Source organism: Barbus barbus (genome assembly GCF_936440315.1).
Source record: "Barbus barbus genome assembly, chromosome: 41".
NCBI classification, from domain to species: domain Eukaryota; kingdom Metazoa; phylum Chordata; class Actinopteri; order Cypriniformes; family Cyprinidae; genus Barbus; species Barbus barbus.
Genome location: NC_136719.1, coordinates 24,478,205 through 24,496,396, shown reverse-complemented (window position 1 = coordinate 24,496,396; position 18,192 = coordinate 24,478,205). Strand labels below are relative to the sequence as shown.

Here is an 18,192-nt window from a genome sequence, read left to right as displayed (position 1 = left end):
GACCTTTTCGTAAGATGTCTTCATTTCAATCAAGCATTGATTTCAATTGTTTGAAATATTCAATAAATAACCATAAATAGTTAGTTTCCTTCAATTATTATAAAATCACAAATATAAGAAATGCATTCTTTCATTAGAAAAAAAAAATCCCACATTTAATAGTGGAGTATTTTTACACTATAACCCTAATGAACTATGAGGGCAAAAATAAATATCGTTAAATAATCGTAATCAAGGTAAAGTTAATCGGTTTTGATTTTAGCTCAAATCGCTCCCTGTCTAATAATCATGATGTCAGTTTTATTGGAAAATGATTGAATTAGAAAACATTATTTTGTGATTTAATTACAATATCTCTGACAAAATGCATGTTTTAGAAGTAGAACATTATGGTGTGAAGAAGCCATTTCCAAAAGGATGAACAAATTGCTGAATTTTTTCCCCCATGCACTTTCAGCTGATTGATTTTCCATAATGGATTCATAAACTAATGGAAGTGCGTAGTTTGAGTGTTGGCTGGAGTCTTTAACGGGTCTCTTCTCTCTGTGTGTCTAGACTCAGTCGCTTCACTAGCATGGCGTCTAGACAGGAGACGACGGAGGCTGAATCTCAGGAGCAGTCCGACGGTAAACCCTCGCAGAACAAGACGCCGCGCCAGAGTCTGGACTGCGGCAGCTTTCACAAGCCCTCGCTGCAGGAGAAGCTGGACCCGGCGCTGGACCCCTCCTCCCTCCCGCCGCCTGACCCCTCTCTGCAGGCCGGGAGCATGAACGGAGCCGTGGAGCAGCCTGGGGGCTCGGCGTGCCTCAGGGACGGGCGCTGGTTCCAGAAGCTTCTGCAGGCCGAGACCGAGCGCATGGAGGCCTGGTGTCAGCAGATGGACCAGGAGACCAAAGACAAGCAGCTGTCAGAGGAGGGTGAGGTGCCACCATCATACAACAGAAAATCTATTCCTTTCAATTTAATTACTATGTAATATGTTATTAATTCCAGTTGAATTATTCAAATAATAGATAATAAAAAAAAAAAATTACAATGAATTTTATTAGCCATCTGTTTAAATCTGATTATTAAAATATGTAATTTTATTTTTCAGTTTATCGAAAAATCTATTAAATTGATCGACTAACAATAAATAATAAAAATAATTGACAATGCATTTCATTATAGATTGTACTTGATTTAATAAAACCCATTAATTTACATTTATATTATTGAAATATGTAATTTCAGTTTATTATTGTTAACAAAAAATATATTTCATTACTCAATAGCTAATCGATAATAAAAAATACCTGACAGCGAATTTCATTATCCAATAAATAAAATCATAATTGTTGTTGTTTCCTAATAATATTAATAATAATTGTAATGTATTAAATAATTATGTAATAATTAATACACATTTTTCTACTACTACTACTAATTATTATTATTTTGTATTATTTGGAAATCTATTTAATTGCCCAACGAAACAATAATAAAAATTAATTGGTAATGAATCAATTATCCAATCAGTTCCTTTTGGGTTGAAGCAATTAATTTAATTATTTTCCATTTAATATTCAAATATATAATTCATATCAGTTCAGCTAATCCATTTAATTACTCAACTAATCAGTAACGAATAACTTTTATAATTGAATAAAGAATGGAATAAATTATTGACATTATTATAATACATAGTTTATATATAATATAATTATTTTACTATATACATGATAAAACAAATTATTTACCTTAATCTATATATAAATATATATGGATGTTTGTGTCTGTTTTTCTACAGTAAAGAATTAAAACATTTTTTATGATCATATATATATATATATATATATATATATATATATATATATATATATATAAATAAATAAATAAATAAAACTATATATTATATATATATGTATTTTTTCTTTGTAAAATAGTATTAAGGGTAACAATGTTCAGTAAAACTTGCTTACTGTGAAGTCATTGGGTTTATTATTTATGCACATCATCACTGACTGATCTGTGAATAATTACCTTCAATGAGCTTTTGTACCGTACTGAACTGAAAAGCCTGTTTTCAGACTTGTGTAGATCTTAATTCAGTTAGGAGTGAGATGAATGCAGGAAGCTGCTGCTGGTTTATCTGGCCGTCCTCCGATCTCAGGAGCTTCATTCAGATGCCCGGCGGATCCATGAATAACGGATGATATCAGTCCCTCTCTAAACGCGCGGCCTCATTAACCAGCTTTAATCAGAAACGCCTCTCTCTTGCCTGCTAATTTTGGCTCCTGGAGCCGGTGATTAAAGTCATTAGTTTTGAACCTGGCATGAGAGGAGCGAGAGAATGGATGATGATGATGATGATGAAGGGCTTGAGCTGCTGTGTAATGAGTGACGTGTCTATCTGTGTTGCTGTAGTTTTGGGGAAGGTCCGCAGTGCTGTTGGCAGCGCTCAGCTCTTAATGTCTCAGAAGTTCCAGCAGTTTCGGGGTCTCTGTGAGCAGAACCTGGTGAGTGGCTCTATAAGAAATAAGAAATATTTTTTTCCATCTTTATTCATTAAATTATTATTATTTTGCAGTTGTATATTTTAAGATGTTTATGTATATAAAATTATTAAATGTTAAGAAAAACTGTTTATTTTATTACTTAATATTTATTTACATGTATTTTATATATATATATATATATATATATATAAAATTGTATTTTTTTTTTTCTTCTGACAACTTAGGCTGCTTGAGTGAAATATAATTTAAAAAGTATATAATTTATTTTATATTTCTTTTAAATGTATTCATAATGCATTGGGAATAAAGAATTACTATTATTTCATCTTTATTCATTTAATTATAATTAATATGTATGAATGAATTACATTTTAAGATGTATATACATATATTAATAGCATCCAAAAAAGTTTTTGTTTATAAAATGTGTGTACTGTATATTTAAATATATAGAAATGCACACACATGCATGTGTATATATTTAAGATTTTTTAAATCTGTATATTAAATATATTTATAAATAGAATATACATTATATAAATGTACACGTAAATATTTTCAAAATGTATACTGTGTGAGTATGTGTATATATATATATATATATATATATATATATATATATATATATATATATATATATATATATATATATATATATATATATATATATATATAAAAATAAATAAAATATGGTTTGTTATTAATATTTTTGTTCTGTTGACATAACTTGCAAGTCTATAATATCTTTGTGTATCTTATGATTCCATTACACTCCAATCCTGTTGGATAAAATCTTGTCCCGCCATATGCTTTCCTGTTAATTTTCTTTCACTTGGAAAGACATGAGTTTGCAGGAGTGCTGATCCTCAGCCAGACACTGTCAGACCTGTATGAGGTGAAGTGAATGAGGCAGCAGAAGCGCCCTCTGCTGGATCTCTGTCTGCATCACAGACGCATGACTGCTTTACTGTGCTGGATTCTCCTGTTTTGTCTTGTATTATTGTTGTTGGCTGTTTAAGATTGGAAATAAGGAAACATTACAAATATGTATTGGTCATTTTGACACAGAAAAACAGATCCCATGGACCTGAATTGGACAGACTTTGATTCTCTTCTCTTCCAGATGCTTTTTTTGTCTTGTTTTTAAGCATTTGGCAGATTCTTTAATCCACAGCGACTCAGTGAAGCTGTACAGTTGATGACTGATGACTGATGTGTGTGTTTTGGGTCAGGATGCGAACGCTCAGCCGCGGCCCACAGCGCAGGATCTGGCCGGGTTCTGGGATATGCTGCAGCTCTCCATCGAGGACATCAGCATGAAGTTTGACGAGCTCCACCTCCTCAGGTCCAATGACTGGAAGATGTCTGAGACCCAGGACAAAAAGGTCCAACTGATGAACTTTTCGAACATCATTTTCCTGTGCCTTTGCTTGTAAAACCAATTGGAATGTAGAAAAATATTCTGGTTTGTGGATATACTTCAGCTTTTAGATCTAGAACTTTGTATCACCAGATTTGAGCTGCTCATTCGTAATTAAATCATGTGACACAAATATAGTTATGAAAGAATAGCCTGTATACTGTTTATGTAGAAGGTAGTACACTTGCACAATGTATTTAATTGTTTAAAAAAAAATAGATGATTAAATATTAATTTAATATTTATTTGATAAATTATCTTTTTTATCATTTTTATTTTCTGTATGTAATATTCAATATTCATTTTGATTTTCTTTTTTTATTTAATGTCATAAGCATTTAAGTAAAACACAAGTATTTTTAAGTTAACAAGTAGTATAAATGTTTTATGAAAATATTTTATTATTTTTATTAATCCAATAATTATTTTAATATTAATGACATTTAATATTTGTTTAATATTTTAGAAATTTCATATTTATTCTGTATATATTTTATAAATGTTAATTATATATAATATTATAAGCTAGCATAGTGTAAAGTTTAAAAAGTAATATTAAAGATAAAATCTTAAATTATTTATTAATCTAGTAATTATCGTAATAGTTCAAAATTACAGTAATTAAAGTGAGATTTTAGATTTGATATTTTATTTTAGAAATGTAATATTTATACGTTTTATTTTCTAAATTTATTTAATATTTAAGTTAATATGTATTTTATAAATGTACATATTTTATGTAATTATTTTTAAATAAAACTTATAAGCTATCATATTGTATTTTAATAGTTAAAAATGAAATATTTTATTTATTATTAATTTATATTAATAGTTACAAATATTGATTACGTAATCATAAATATTACAAATATGTAGTTTACATATTTATTTAGTAAATGTATTTTATAAATGTATATTTCTGTTTATTTTATTAATAAATGTACTATTTAACATATGCCGATTTTAATTGTTGAATGAACGTCCTCAGGAGGAGAAGAAGTCCGCTCCATCCCACACACCAAAGAAGACGGTCAAGGTCAAAACCATGGGGGGGAAGGAGAAAAGCAGCGACTCGGTGGCCGATAAACAGCGTCAGGAGGCCAGAAAGCGACTGATGGCGGCCAAGCGAGCGGTTTCCGAACGGCAGAACTCCGCCACCGAGAGCGCCGAAAGCATCGAGATCTACGTCCCCGAGGCTCAGACTCGACTCTAACCAACCCCCAAATAACAAACTCCTCACGACCAGACGCTCTCTAGCGCTCGCGCGCACCAGGGTCAGAAACCATGAGCAAAAAATACGAGTTTAGAAAGGGCAAAAAACTGAATTGGAACGCTACCGTGTCACCGCTGCCACAGAAGAACCTCCCCTTGACGTTAATTTCTATGGTTACCCTTGTAATAATTCTAAATGTTATAAAAGTTAATTATCTCATGGAAATATATCAAGACTTTGTCTGTAAATTGTGCTAATATCTCTGAAAATGAAAAGACCTTCGTTCAGATCTCAGACCCTTTACACGCGTCACATGACCCACGGAAGCCCCTCCTACAGCATGCACTCAGGATCCTGCACGTGTGCACTTGTCTTTCATCAGCGCAGTCTTCCTGTTCTCACAGACACCTTTTGATTTCCTCTCTCCATCGCTCGAATGGAAATGTTTGGACGGTACAACGGATACTTGAAGCGGATCGCCGTAGGAAGTGGTAGAATAGCACAGCGGAAGCTGATTTTAGCGCTCCACTAGTTTTGTTTGATTCACTCCAGTACAACAGAACAAAGAAACACATCCGGCTTGTTTTGTTTTTCACGTAAAGGCGCACGGAGTACGACCCGTCTCAGTGTATCTGATTATTTAATAGGGTTAAAACATGACCACTCCACTTTGTTTTTATGATGAATGTTTTAAAAACTCAATGACAATGTCCAGATTTTTACTTGGGCCAACAGTCTGTTTTGTAATATTATTATAATTTTAATGCTTTCAGTTGTTTTTGTTGTCCAGTCATTCCATGTTTCCAGCACACGGTTTCCGGTTCAAGCGATGACCGCATAAACCACGCGTCCTGACCAATCAGAGCCCATCATTTGTGATCGAAGATGTTTTTTAATTATTTTCTTTGTCCGATATTAAAAACTTCCGTTACTGAGAACTTGCTGATTTGGAAATGTTGTTTCAGATTTCCACACGTCGAGCGCAGAAGTGTCAGTATTTACACACATGCTTTACTTCGTTATCTGTGCGTATTAAACTAGGTTAGAAAGATTTGAACACACTTCACCTTTGTGATCCTGCCGGTTTCTTCATGTGCCAATTACGTTGAAGCCAAAGGAGGAAAATGAAGTTTGAATGAAATGGAGATTTGATGCCACTTTAATTAAAAATTAATTCATTTTTCAGAGTTTGTATGCCATTATAAGCATTAAAGGAATAGTTCATCCAAAAAGGAAATTTGCTCACCCTCAGGCCATACAAGATGCGGATGAGTTTGTTTCTTCATCAGATTTTGAGAAATGTAGCATTTATGGATCAGCAATGGGTCCTCTGCAGTGAATGGGTGCCGTCAGAATGAGAGTCCAAACAGCTGATATGTGAAGTGAGAAACTGTTTATAAGAAACAAATCCATTATTAAGACGTTTAACTTGAAACTGTTGCTTCTGGCTAAAATACGAGTCCTCTATCCATATTTCTTTCTAAAAATCTGTGCTTATGAAACTCATTTTCATCTTGGTTGGCCTGAGGGGTGAGTACATTTTCTTCAAGTGGTCTTTTTTGAGTGAACTACTCCTTTAAGTGCGTCTGTATCAGACCTTGAAGTTTTCTGTTGGCTCACATGAATGTTTCAGAAGCTTTCATGGTTTGTGTGGTGCATTGTTCAAACTTGCTTTAGTTTGGATTCAACAAGTCTCTGAACACGAGTCACATTCATCATTCCTATAATGATGGTTGGAATCTGTTCATTCCTGCTGAAAAAAAAAACAATAGAAACTATCACAGAACTTCTAATTGTTTTCACTACAAACCATCCACACTTTACCATAAAACCTTTACCTAATGGTTTCCAGTATCAGGGTTGCCAGGTCTCCAGTTTTCCTGCAGAATTGGGCAACTTGTAAACTGTTGATTTCTTTTTTTTTTTTTTTTTTTTTTCCTTTGGTTTAATAATTTACATACTGCATAAATTGTAATCGGCTGAAATGCGTATCAAAATAGTTTACATTCTACCAATGATAAACCTGTGCTAAATTATGAGTTTTGTGGGAAGGGCTCCTTTATGAATATCCTTTGTTACTAGTGGAGTTCAAGTTGAAATGGTGTGTTATATGTAGTTTAGGTGTGGGAGTGCCGTATGTTGTTAGTTGTTTTTAGGCTATTTTTGATGGACCTTTGGTCTGGTTTTGTTACACAGATCTGGCAACCCTGTACAGTAGTCCAGGACCACTTCAGTTCCCATTAAAACCATTACAAGGGTTTCTGTTATTTTCTTCAGCAGTGTGGAAGTGGATGAAACCGAAAGCCTTGTACAATCAAGTTACAAATCATGCCACTCTTAGGTTCAAATTTGGGTGGCAAAACCCATTTGTTTAATTTTTCATTCAAAATTCAATTCTTCATCTTGGTGGTGGTGGGAAGAATTGAATAATAAGGAATAATTTCCAAAGAACTATAATAAAGCATAAGCATTTTCTGATTTTAAGGTTAATTCTGCGTGGATTTAAAAATGATATTTGTTATGCAGAGTCGAATCATTCACATTCAAGTTGTATATTTGCCGTTTTATCACAAATATGAATTTGATACATTTCTGTCCCAATCACAGCTCGGAACGCTCAGATTCATCAAACATTTAACTCAATTGACTTGAGCAATAAAGTAGCATATGATTACCGTTTGTTAGATGAAAAGTGGTTTTCTCAATCGTCCGGTCCAGGCGTGTGAACGTTCAGTTTGTTCATCTTTGATGTGTTTTTCCGTTCTCGTGTTACCTGACCTGCTTTTCCAACAGACACTGATCCTCAGCACAAATCTCTGAACTCTGCATGTCATAGCAATATCAGAGTCTTAAAGCCTTTGTGTTCCTATGGAAGGATTGATTATATCAATGAACTCAAACCCATCAGATCTTAATAGGGCTACACTGGACTCAACACACTTACGGCTTTCAGTGGACATCTCGCCTGCCTTTGTATACTTTTATTTATTTCCTTTCCTTTGGTTTTTTTTTACAGGTGATGCTTCCGATTTTATTGAAGGACATTGTTGAACTTCTATATGTGCGCCATTGTGTCAGATGGACACGAATCAAATGTATTTCACATTGTCATGTTGTTCTTATGCTAACTTTGGAGTGAAATAGCTCCGAGCTTGATGGCGAGGGCCGATATGGACGCTTTCGTACGTCATCTTGTGTTTGTCCATGCCATCAGGTTGTTTCTTGCACTATTGTTTGTATCTTTATAGTGAATCGCCAGTGTTAAATCAACTGCTTTAGTTGATTTAAAAAGCACTTTTCATAAATGTGATAGTTTGAAAATACTAAAATGCTGAATTTAGTATGGATAAAAATATAGGCCTACATTTAAGGAGGAAAGTGACGTCATTTGGACAAGGTGGCGGGAAGAGAAGTAAAACAAAGTAAATCATCCCATTATACATGTGTTTATAGCTTTTGTCAAAATCAAGCAGTTTGCAGCAACTATGTATTTTTTAATTTTTTACCTTGACCTTCTCTTAAGGTACATGACATGTTTATTGCTAGAAAACACTGAAGAATACATCAGGGTTTGTCTAAATATTGATTTCAAATACTCATTGTAAACCTCTTATGGCATGAATGGAAAACAAAACACTCATATTTTTTCCTAGGTGTGACTTTTTAAAGTTCATAGCCTGTTCTTTGTACCATTTTTGTGCAAAGTGCCATATTACGATGATAGAAAGCGTTTGGTTCAACACTGGTCAATCACATGCGAGTTTGGTTCTGTCTCTGAGTGCTTTTGTGACCAATACAGGAACAACCACATGGAATCTGATCCTGGATCAGTGAATTCAATATGCATACAGGCCCAAATCTCATTCTTACATCTCCAGAGAACGAGAGATTTACTATAGATATCATTGATGGCTATTATTTTTCAGAGCTGACATGTTTTAAAGTAATATAGATATACAGCGTTACACTCTGTAGATTGTAGGATTGTTGTGGGAAATATTTCTTTTACGATCAAAATAAAGTTTTATTTAACAAGAACATGGCAAGCAACAGATGTGGTGTTTGATGGTGCTTTTATATTGTTCATGTTGGATTGTAGTGATGGTTTTGTATCTTACAAACATGGTTTTCACTTCTCCTGATGTTAACTGATGGACTGGAGTGCTGTGGATTATTGTGATGTTTTTATTAGCTCTCATTCTGACGGCACCCATTCACTGCAGAGGATTCCATCAAGTGATGCAATGCTACATTTCTCCAAATCTGATGAAGAAACTCATCTACGTCTTGGATGTCCTAAAGGTGAGTAAATTGTCAGGTAATTTCCATTTTTTGGGTGAAGTTTTGCTGTAATAAAAAGCCAGAAAACCAGGATTGTATTTGTCTGCATTTTGTGCGATGGAGCAGTAATTGTAAACAGTAAAGAAAGTGGAAAAGCGTCTTTATTTTAAAATGATGCTAATTAATTCAATTTCTTATAGCACTTAAGGCCATTGCACACAGAGTTTGAAATGTTCGCATGTTAAAAAATAAATACGACCTCACGCTGTGTCAATCACGTTTACACACGGCCTCCAAAACTTTCATCCGTCATAAAAATAAATTCAGATCAGGTTCGATTTTCTGCGTTTTCACAACCGTAGCATGCATTTCGATAGGACAGGATGACGAATACGAAAAAACGCATGCGAAAAAGGACTCCGAGTGCAATGACCTTTATTCTGAACTGTACAAACTTTATTCTTAATACATGAAATCAGATATTGTGAAGCATAATATATTGAACTTTTTCATGTTAAAGGGTTTTTGGACAAAAATGGCTTCTGTAGAGCATAATTATCTGCTTCAGTCTCTTACACACACACAACAGGTGATTTTATCTGGAGAGATGAAGAAAGAAAATTAGAATACAGGATCTAAAGTAGGCTATATTCGCGCTTGCCAACACAATGTGAAATATATGCTAAGGTGTTTTTAGTTCCACGCACACATTAAACCTGCTCTTCACATCCAGCCTAGTTTGTGTTGGTGAAACCATTCCAGTGTGGTTGGTGAGAAATGGTTGATATTTTGCATGTTATTTGGCCTGCAGAATATTATTGGCAAAAGATATTATTGGATGGTCAAATTAATTACTTTTTTTTTTTTCTAAAATAAAATAATTCAGCAAAAACAAGGATATTATTGGACGAATCTCAAAAAACTTTAATAAAAGTTTAAAAAATAAAAAATAATTTACATAGATAGATAGATTACCCAGAGAGGCGAGCATGTCGTGTAGATCCTCCTTATCGATGAATCCGTCTCTGTTCTGATCGATCATGTTGAAGGCCTCTTTGAACTCCTGGATCTGTGATTGGTCGAACATGGCGAAGACGTTGGACGTGGCCCTCTGCGGCCGCTTCTTTGTGGTCTTTCCTTTGGCACGCTTGGCTGCAGACATTCTGACCGCAGGGTTTGCTTCTGCAAGAGATAAGAGATGCAATTCATTAGAGTCCACGTCTGGAGCAATGCCATCGACACAAGTGCGACGGGACAAAATTACATGAAAAACACTCTGTATATGCATTCAGTCTTGTATCATAATAGTGAGAGGCATGTTTGATGCGGTCAAAATGAAATTGACATGAATTTTCAAGCAGCAGCATCCTGTGGTGTGACATGCTGTAATTCATCAAAAACTTTTTTTCTTTTTTTTTTGTAACTCTTCTAAAAGTACAGAATTAAAGGGACTAGTAATATTTATACTGAAAATAATTAATTTCAAATCACATTATTAAATAATTTAATTAAGTTAGTAGAAGCAAAAAAAAAAATTAAATATGTGATATGAAACCTGTTTAAAATTTTTTTATTAAAAATATGTAAAATGTATAATATATAATAAATCTATTTTTAATAGAACATACAATGTTTGTACTGAAATAATGCACACACATGCAAAAGACTGAAAATGGTGAAATGTTACATAACTTAACATATCCACGTTCACTTATAGGAACCTAAAACCTTGCTGTTGAATGATAGACTTTACTATCATAAGTGTAGTATTAGTAACATGTTAGAAAAGGTCACAATATTTTCCATGTTTGTGCATAAGCATAATGTGTATTTACTATATGTATTTAGACACAATTTCAAGATTTAAATATTAATATTTTAATGATTAAATTTAATTATTGTTATACTAATTTAAATATTTGGAAAATATTTAAATTCTATGAATATTTGATAAGGTTGAGATTCTATTAAGATAATTTTTTCTATTTAGTAATGTATTATTAGATTAGATGTAAATGTTTCTTGTATACTTATTTACTGTAATCTGATTAAGTATATTTTTTAGTTATTATTTTAATTATTCAATTTTTATATTTTAAAATTTGTTCTGAAAAATGTTTTGTTATATTTATATTTTTCGAAATTGTATTATATACTTATTTTAAATTAATTTTAATGTAATTAATTTATTTTAAAATGTTTTACATTTGCACTGTAAGATATTATTTGATAATGTCTGATATTTGAATATCGGAAGAAATTATTTGGTTATTTTAATCAAATCTTTATTTTATACTAATTTATTATTATTATTTATTTTAAACATTTTTATTGTTTATGCATTTTAATATATTATATATATTTCTTTGTTTGCACAACATTTCTTGTACATCTTGTACAGTAGAAAATTAAATTAATAAATTAATGTCAAAATTCATTATACAACAAAAATTGTACATAAACCAAAGGTTTTGGATGTTTTAATGCCATAAAATATTTAATACACTGTCCTGACCTTTTAAGGAATATAAATTGATTGTAGTGCTTTTTAGAATATAATTGTTCTCTAATGCTCTCATGTTTATCTAAATCTAAAATGGTTCATTAGGGAAAACGTTTTAAGCCTCATCTGATTAATTCACCGCTGGGAAAAGTAACAGGTATCACGTGACAACGCTTTTCTCCCAGAAGCGGATATTTTTTATATTTGGATATTTTTTGCACCTGCAATAATTATACTGAGAACTTTACTATTATCAAAATAAAAGAACAAAGAATGAAAAGTAGATATAAAATAATTATTATTTATACCGAGCGTGCCTGGCCAATCACAGACAAGATTCGCCCCGCTAACCCCGCCCATTCTGTCACTCCGTTGACGCCGTTCTAGTGTATATTGTTTCTCTATTGGTTGGATGTTTCGTGGGCTTCTCCTGCAGACACAAACACTTCCTGAAACACACGGTCACATCAAGTCTGTTCTGTCGCAGAGCTTTAATGGAAACGCAGTTTTAAACGCGTTTGAATGGGAAATGGTCCGTGTGTTTGTGTTCTCTCCGCTGCGAGGTGAGTAAATGCAGCTTTGATTTCGTATTTCTGTCTTCGAGGCTAATAAAGCCTCAGATAAGGCCGGCAATGAGGTAACGTTAATCTCAGTCTCGTGATACCTGCGCAGGTGGACTGACCTCTGATGACCTCTGGTGACCCTCACACCTGTCCGTCAAGATCGTCAATCTGCGTCTACAGTCATGGACAATGACAGCAAGAAGGCGGAGCCCAGAGTCAATGAGAAGAAATGCTGTGAGTTATTGTTATTATTTATGCTCATTTTAATACTTTAAGTGTTCAATGGTGGATCAACCTTTGTGGGGATTCAAACTCATAACCTTTTAGTTACCAGTTTAGATTTAGGTTGGCTATAGCACTCATATGTGGCTAAATATAAATAGTGAGAGATTATTTTCCATCATTTGGGGGATGTAGCCTATTGGTTAAAGATATGAGCTGATAACTGAAGGTTGTAGGTTCAAACCCTGATCATTTAACAGCAGTGTACTCCGTTATTGAGCTATAAGTCAAGGGGTTTCAATCTTTTAGATGGCAAAGATCTCCAAAGATGATCATCCTCATGCGAGAGACCCATTTATACTCATTAGTATTTATCTTATAATAATAATAATAATAGATTCTCTTGTTTCCCCACTACTCACTACAGATTTTATTTGTTTGTTTAAATGTTTATTATGCACTTACTTAATCAAATCTGTTTATTTAATCAAATTTTTTTTTTTTTAGATTAATTTATTTGAATCTAATTATTTTATTTATTTGCTTGTTTTAATATTTTTAATTTAGTTTGATCTTTATTTTTATTTATACATTTTATTTTTTACATTAAACATTTATACATATGTGTTTTTGTTTACCACAGACTTCTGCACAACCTTTCTATCAGTATGTAAATACAATTAGCTTGATGTTCATTAAGGCGGTCACAGATGTAAGATCTTATAATATATGCATCATACATGCTTATTAAATGACTCATTTAGAGTGTATTGATGTGTTTATGAAGGTGTTTTTCTGTAAAAACATAACTTCCATCCTTGTATCGTAAGAAGCCCCTTGTTTTAGTTGGCAGTGCTTGTGATGGCCGTCTGGGAACTTTGCACTTCAAGACATGCTGTAGTTTTTCAAAATGAGTCTGACATTCAGACCCAGAGCTGAGAGTTGAGCTTTAACATGTTCGTTCAAGCTGAAAGAGAAATCTAAATCAGATTGGAATTTGAGTTTTGGGTCCTAAGTTAAGAGGCGTGTCGGGTCCTGTTTCTCTTCTTCAGTGCAGAGTAATATATTGATGAACATGCAAGAACATCATAGAGACTTGGAGCGTGGCCAGTAAGCAACCACCTAGCAACGCCCTTGCAGTCATCCTGAACACCTTAGCAACCCTATAGCATCCCAGTCAAATATACAATTGATGTACTTTGCAAGATGTGTTATTACTAACTTAAAAAAAAAAGAGAGGAAAAAATAATATTTTTTCCCCCTGATTTGAAAAAATAAAAATTTCCCTCACAATTTACTGAAATTATGTAGTAAAATTACTTAAATTCAAATTGAAATAAAAATTAATTAATGCTACATAGAAATATATATTTAAAAAGTACATAAAAACAGAAACTATAAAAATAAAAGCTAATTCTAAATATTTATAAATGCTATAATAGTATATAAATAATACTAAAATAACACTGATTTGCTGAAGTATGCATGGTTGGTATACGGGTTTGCTGATGAGCTGCTCAAAATATTAATCTATGTAAAAATTATAAAATTATAAAAATACATTTATTTTAAATATCATATAAAATAAAATATTTGATGAAATTAAACTTACATTAAAATAAAATTTAAAATGTTGCCTTGGCAACTAACTAAAATATATAAGTTTAAGCTGACATACTAAAATTCTTAAAACTAAAACTGAAATTAAAAAAAAAAAAGTGCAAAAGCATATAACAAAATTACTAAAACTTAAAATTGACTATATAAAAATTAAAGCAAGTTCAAAATATTAATAAATAACATAATATTATATGTATGCATGCTGGGTATATGGGTTTGCTGTTCAGCTGCTGATTTATTCTCAGAAACACGTGGCATTAATTAAAAACAAGAAGCCTCAAGCTACTCTCATGCATAATTGATAAGGAAATGATGTCAATAAGCAGCATGAAAGCTTCATGCCCTCAGTGAAATCCTCATGAACGTCACTTATTTCCAGGCACGAGAAACATCTGAACAGTGTGCAGCTGTTATGAGTATAAATATGATGAGCTGGGAACAGAATGTTCATCTGATAGCGTCACACTGGGTTGTCCTGCACTGAAAAGGGAATTGTTAAAAGTAAATGATGTGTTTTTGTTTGCTTTCATAGCATGGGCGTCATACATGACTAACTCCCCTACTGTCATCGTATTGATCGGCCTTCCCGCCAGAGGAAAGACATACATATCTAAGAAGCTGACGCGATACCTCAATTGGATCGGGGTTCCCACGAAAGGTGAGGGATAAATGAGAGCTGTTCTGAGTGGAGCTCATTCAATATACTTCTGTATTTATTTGAATTATGTAATTATACCTGGGGATGAAACGCCAAAATTATTTCTTAAATTAAACCAGTAAGAATTAATAATCTAAATTCATTTGAATACTTTTTTTAAAAAGTTAAATCATTTTTAACTCGATATAACTATTACTATTACTATTTTCAGGAAGCTTGTTTCCACTACAGGATAAAAAAATAAAAAAGGTATTTGCGACTTAATTTAACAATTCTGATTTTTTTCTGAATTGTGACATGCAATTCTGAGAAGAAGAGACAGATTTGTGAGATATTTATAACATTTTTATTTCATGGTCAAGATGCAAACTAGCATTTATAACTTTCAATTCTGAGAAAAAAGACAAAAACAAAACTGAAAGAAAAAGTCAGAATTATGAGATATATATTGTGAAAAAGTTATTTTTGTAACTTATTTAAAAAATTGAAACTGTTATATATTTTAGATTCATTACATGTAAAGTAAAACATTTCAGCTCATAAGTCAAAAATCCAGTATCTCAAAATATTTTAATATTTCCTAAGATCAATCAAAAAAAGGATTTGCAAAACAGAAAAGTTCAAGTTCTTTAAAGTCTGTTAATTTCTGCACTCAATACTTGGTCTGGGCTCCTTTAGCACAAACTCCAGCATCAGTGAGGAATGGCATGGAAGCGATCAGCCTGTGGCTCTGCTGAGGCACTATTGAGTTTTAGCAGTGTGGGCAGGTGCTAAAGTCCTGCTGGAAAAGGAAATCAGCATCTCCATAAAGCTTGTCAGCAGATGCAAATTTACTTTCATCTGAAAAGAGGACTTTGGACCACTGAGCAACAGTCCAGTTCTTTTTCTCCACAGCCCAGGTAAGACGCTTCTGACGTTGTCTCTGGTTCAGAAGTGGCTTGGTAGCCCTTTTCCTGAAGACGTCTGAGCGTGGAGACTCTTGATGCACTGACTCCAGCTTCAGTCCACTCCTTGTGAAGCTCTCCCAAGTGTTTGAATCAGCTTTGCTTGACAGTATTCTCAAGCTTGCGGTCATCCCTGTTGCTTGTGCACCTTTTCCTACCCAAATTCTTCCTTCCAGTCAACTTTGCATTTAATATGCTTTGATACAGCACTCTGTAAACAGCCACAGCTTTCAGTAATGACCCTCTGTGACTTACCCTCTTTGTGGAGGGCGTCAATGTTCGTCTTCTGGATCATTGCCAAGTCAGCAGTCTTCTCCATTATTGTGGTTTCAAAGAACAAGAGATACCCGGAATTTATACTGTATGGATGGTCATTTAATGAAGATCAAATGTAAATATTCTAATATTGAGATACTGATTTTTGACTTTCATGATATGCAAGCTCTAATCATCAAAATTAAAATTAAAAACTTTGAAGTGTTTTACTTTACATGTAATGAATCTAAAATATATGAAAGTTTCACTTTTTGAAATAAGTTACAAGAAGAAATGAACTTTTTCATGATATTCAATTTTTTTGAGACGCACCTGTAAAGTTTTTTTAGAAGAAAATTAAGAATTGTGAGATTAAAAAGTCAAAATTACCTTTTTTATTTTTTAATTCCCTTGCAGAAGCAAAACAGAATCGCGAGGTGCAAACCAGCAATATTACAGCTTTATAACTTGCAAAGTCAGAATTGTGAAAAATTTTCCCATTACCTTTTTTTATTTCTTGTTCCATCACAGAAAAAACTAAACAAAAAAACAATTGCAAGATGTAACTTTCTAGCCTTGGTATGTTTCTAGCATTGGCACTGGATCTATAAAATATTCTACTATCATGTTTCACTCTGAAGTTTCCAGAAAGCCTGTTGCTTTATGTTGGTAACAGTTGTGTGTTTCTGTCAGTTTTTAACCTGGGCGTTTATAGACGTGAGGCGGTACAGTCGTACAAGTCTTACGTCTTCTTCCGTCACGACAATGAAGAGGCCATGAAAATCAGGAAGTGAGTGTCCACACCGTTACACCTACATTACACAAATACCTCTCCGACACGAGAGTATGTCTACAGCAGTCTGTTTCAGCCGTTTTAGGAAATGATCAGGAGGAAGTTTGGCCATAATGTAGTATTCACATCAAACTATGTTTCAAATAAGCAAGAATAAACACCTTTTAATTGATTCTGATTGGTGCTGATGAATGGAGTCAGTATCAGTGGCATCATCTGCTGGTGCTGCTGAGTTTAATGTGATTGTGGTGGTCCTGGGCTGATGATTGGCCGTCTGTTGTTTCTCTCAGACAGTGCGCCATTGTGGCTCTACAGGATGTGAAATCTTATCTGAGTGAGGAGGGAGGGCAGATCGCTGTAAGTCCTGCTCTTTGGACTTCACACATACTGAAACTAGAACATCCCCGTTTATTAGCTCAAATATTAATCACTTGTGTGCTGGAGTGTTTTGTGTTATTTGTGTTGTGTTAGTTGTATGATTTTATCAGATCAGTGGTGTCATTATAAGAATTATTTGTGTTAATAGAAATGAAGCTGAAATAAAATATAAAATTAGATGAAAAATATAGAATTAGGAATTTGGCAAGTAACTGAAATAAAATACTAAAAACTGAAATATTTTTTTTTATCTGAAATCTAAGTAAATTAATGCTAAATAGAATTATTAAAAGATGACAAAATCATATAATATAATTGTTACAACTGGAACTAAAAATAAAATTGGCAACTAACTGAAACGAATTTAAGTTGAAGTACAAACGTATTCTAAAAATAAATTAAAGTTAAATATAAATATAAAAAAAAAAGTTTAAATTAATATTAAAATTGCCAAATAACTGAAATATGTTTAAGGTCAAGTGCTAAAATGATTAAAACTACTAAAAACTGGAATGGAAATAAATTTAAACAGAAATATTTTAAAAATAATAAAGTCAAAAACACGTAATAAAACTAATACAAATGAAAATAAATGAAAGCTAAATATTAAAAGAAATTAAAATGCTGTGTTTGCAACTAACTAAAATAATTTAAAGTACTAAAATGATTAAAACTACTATAAACTAAAATTTAACAGAAATATAAAAAAATTAAATTACTACTGAAAGTAATATCAAATTGAGAAAATTATTAGAATGAAAATAATAAATGAATAAAAATATAGCTAATTCAAATTATTAATTAATTCTATAATAATATAATATTAATTAGAAAAACTCAAATC

General features: G+C 32.7%; 2 protein-coding genes across 3 annotated transcripts in view; both read left to right on the top strand.

Annotated features, from left to right (window-relative positions):
- The window catches only part of LOC306860183 (disks large-associated protein 4-like), a gene marked incomplete at its 5' end in the record, with an annotated part of 38,732 nt that extends 29,553 nt beyond the window's left edge, over nt 1–9,179 (top strand). Inside the window, 4 exons of the mRNA XM_079401751.1 lie at nt 556–917; nt 2,407–2,498; nt 3,731–3,883; nt 4,907–9,179. Coding sequence (XP_079257877.1) covers nt 556–917; nt 2,407–2,498; nt 3,731–3,883; nt 4,907–5,131 — 832 coding nt within the window. The 3' untranslated portion in view covers nt 5,132–9,179. The remainder of the gene's footprint in view (nt 1–555; nt 918–2,406; nt 2,499–3,730; nt 3,884–4,906) is intronic.
- Nucleotides 9,180–12,292: 3,113 nt separating this feature from the next.
- The window catches only part of LOC306860763 (6-phosphofructo-2-kinase/fructose-2,6-bisphosphatase 2-like), a 29,826-nt gene continuing 23,926 nt past the window's right edge, over nt 12,293–18,192 (top strand). For both annotated transcript variants that reach the window (XR_013783414.1, XM_079402652.1), the window contains exons 1-5: nt 12,293–12,478; nt 12,588–12,712; nt 14,853–14,978; nt 16,871–16,967; nt 17,261–17,327. Coding sequence is in view for 1 of the 2 variants with exons in the window: in XM_079402652.1 (XP_079258778.1) it covers nt 12,661–12,712; nt 14,853–14,978; nt 16,871–16,967; nt 17,261–17,327 (342 nt within the window). In the remaining variant the exon portion in view is untranslated. The remainder of the gene's footprint in view (nt 12,479–12,587; nt 12,713–14,852; nt 14,979–16,870; nt 16,968–17,260; nt 17,328–18,192) is intronic.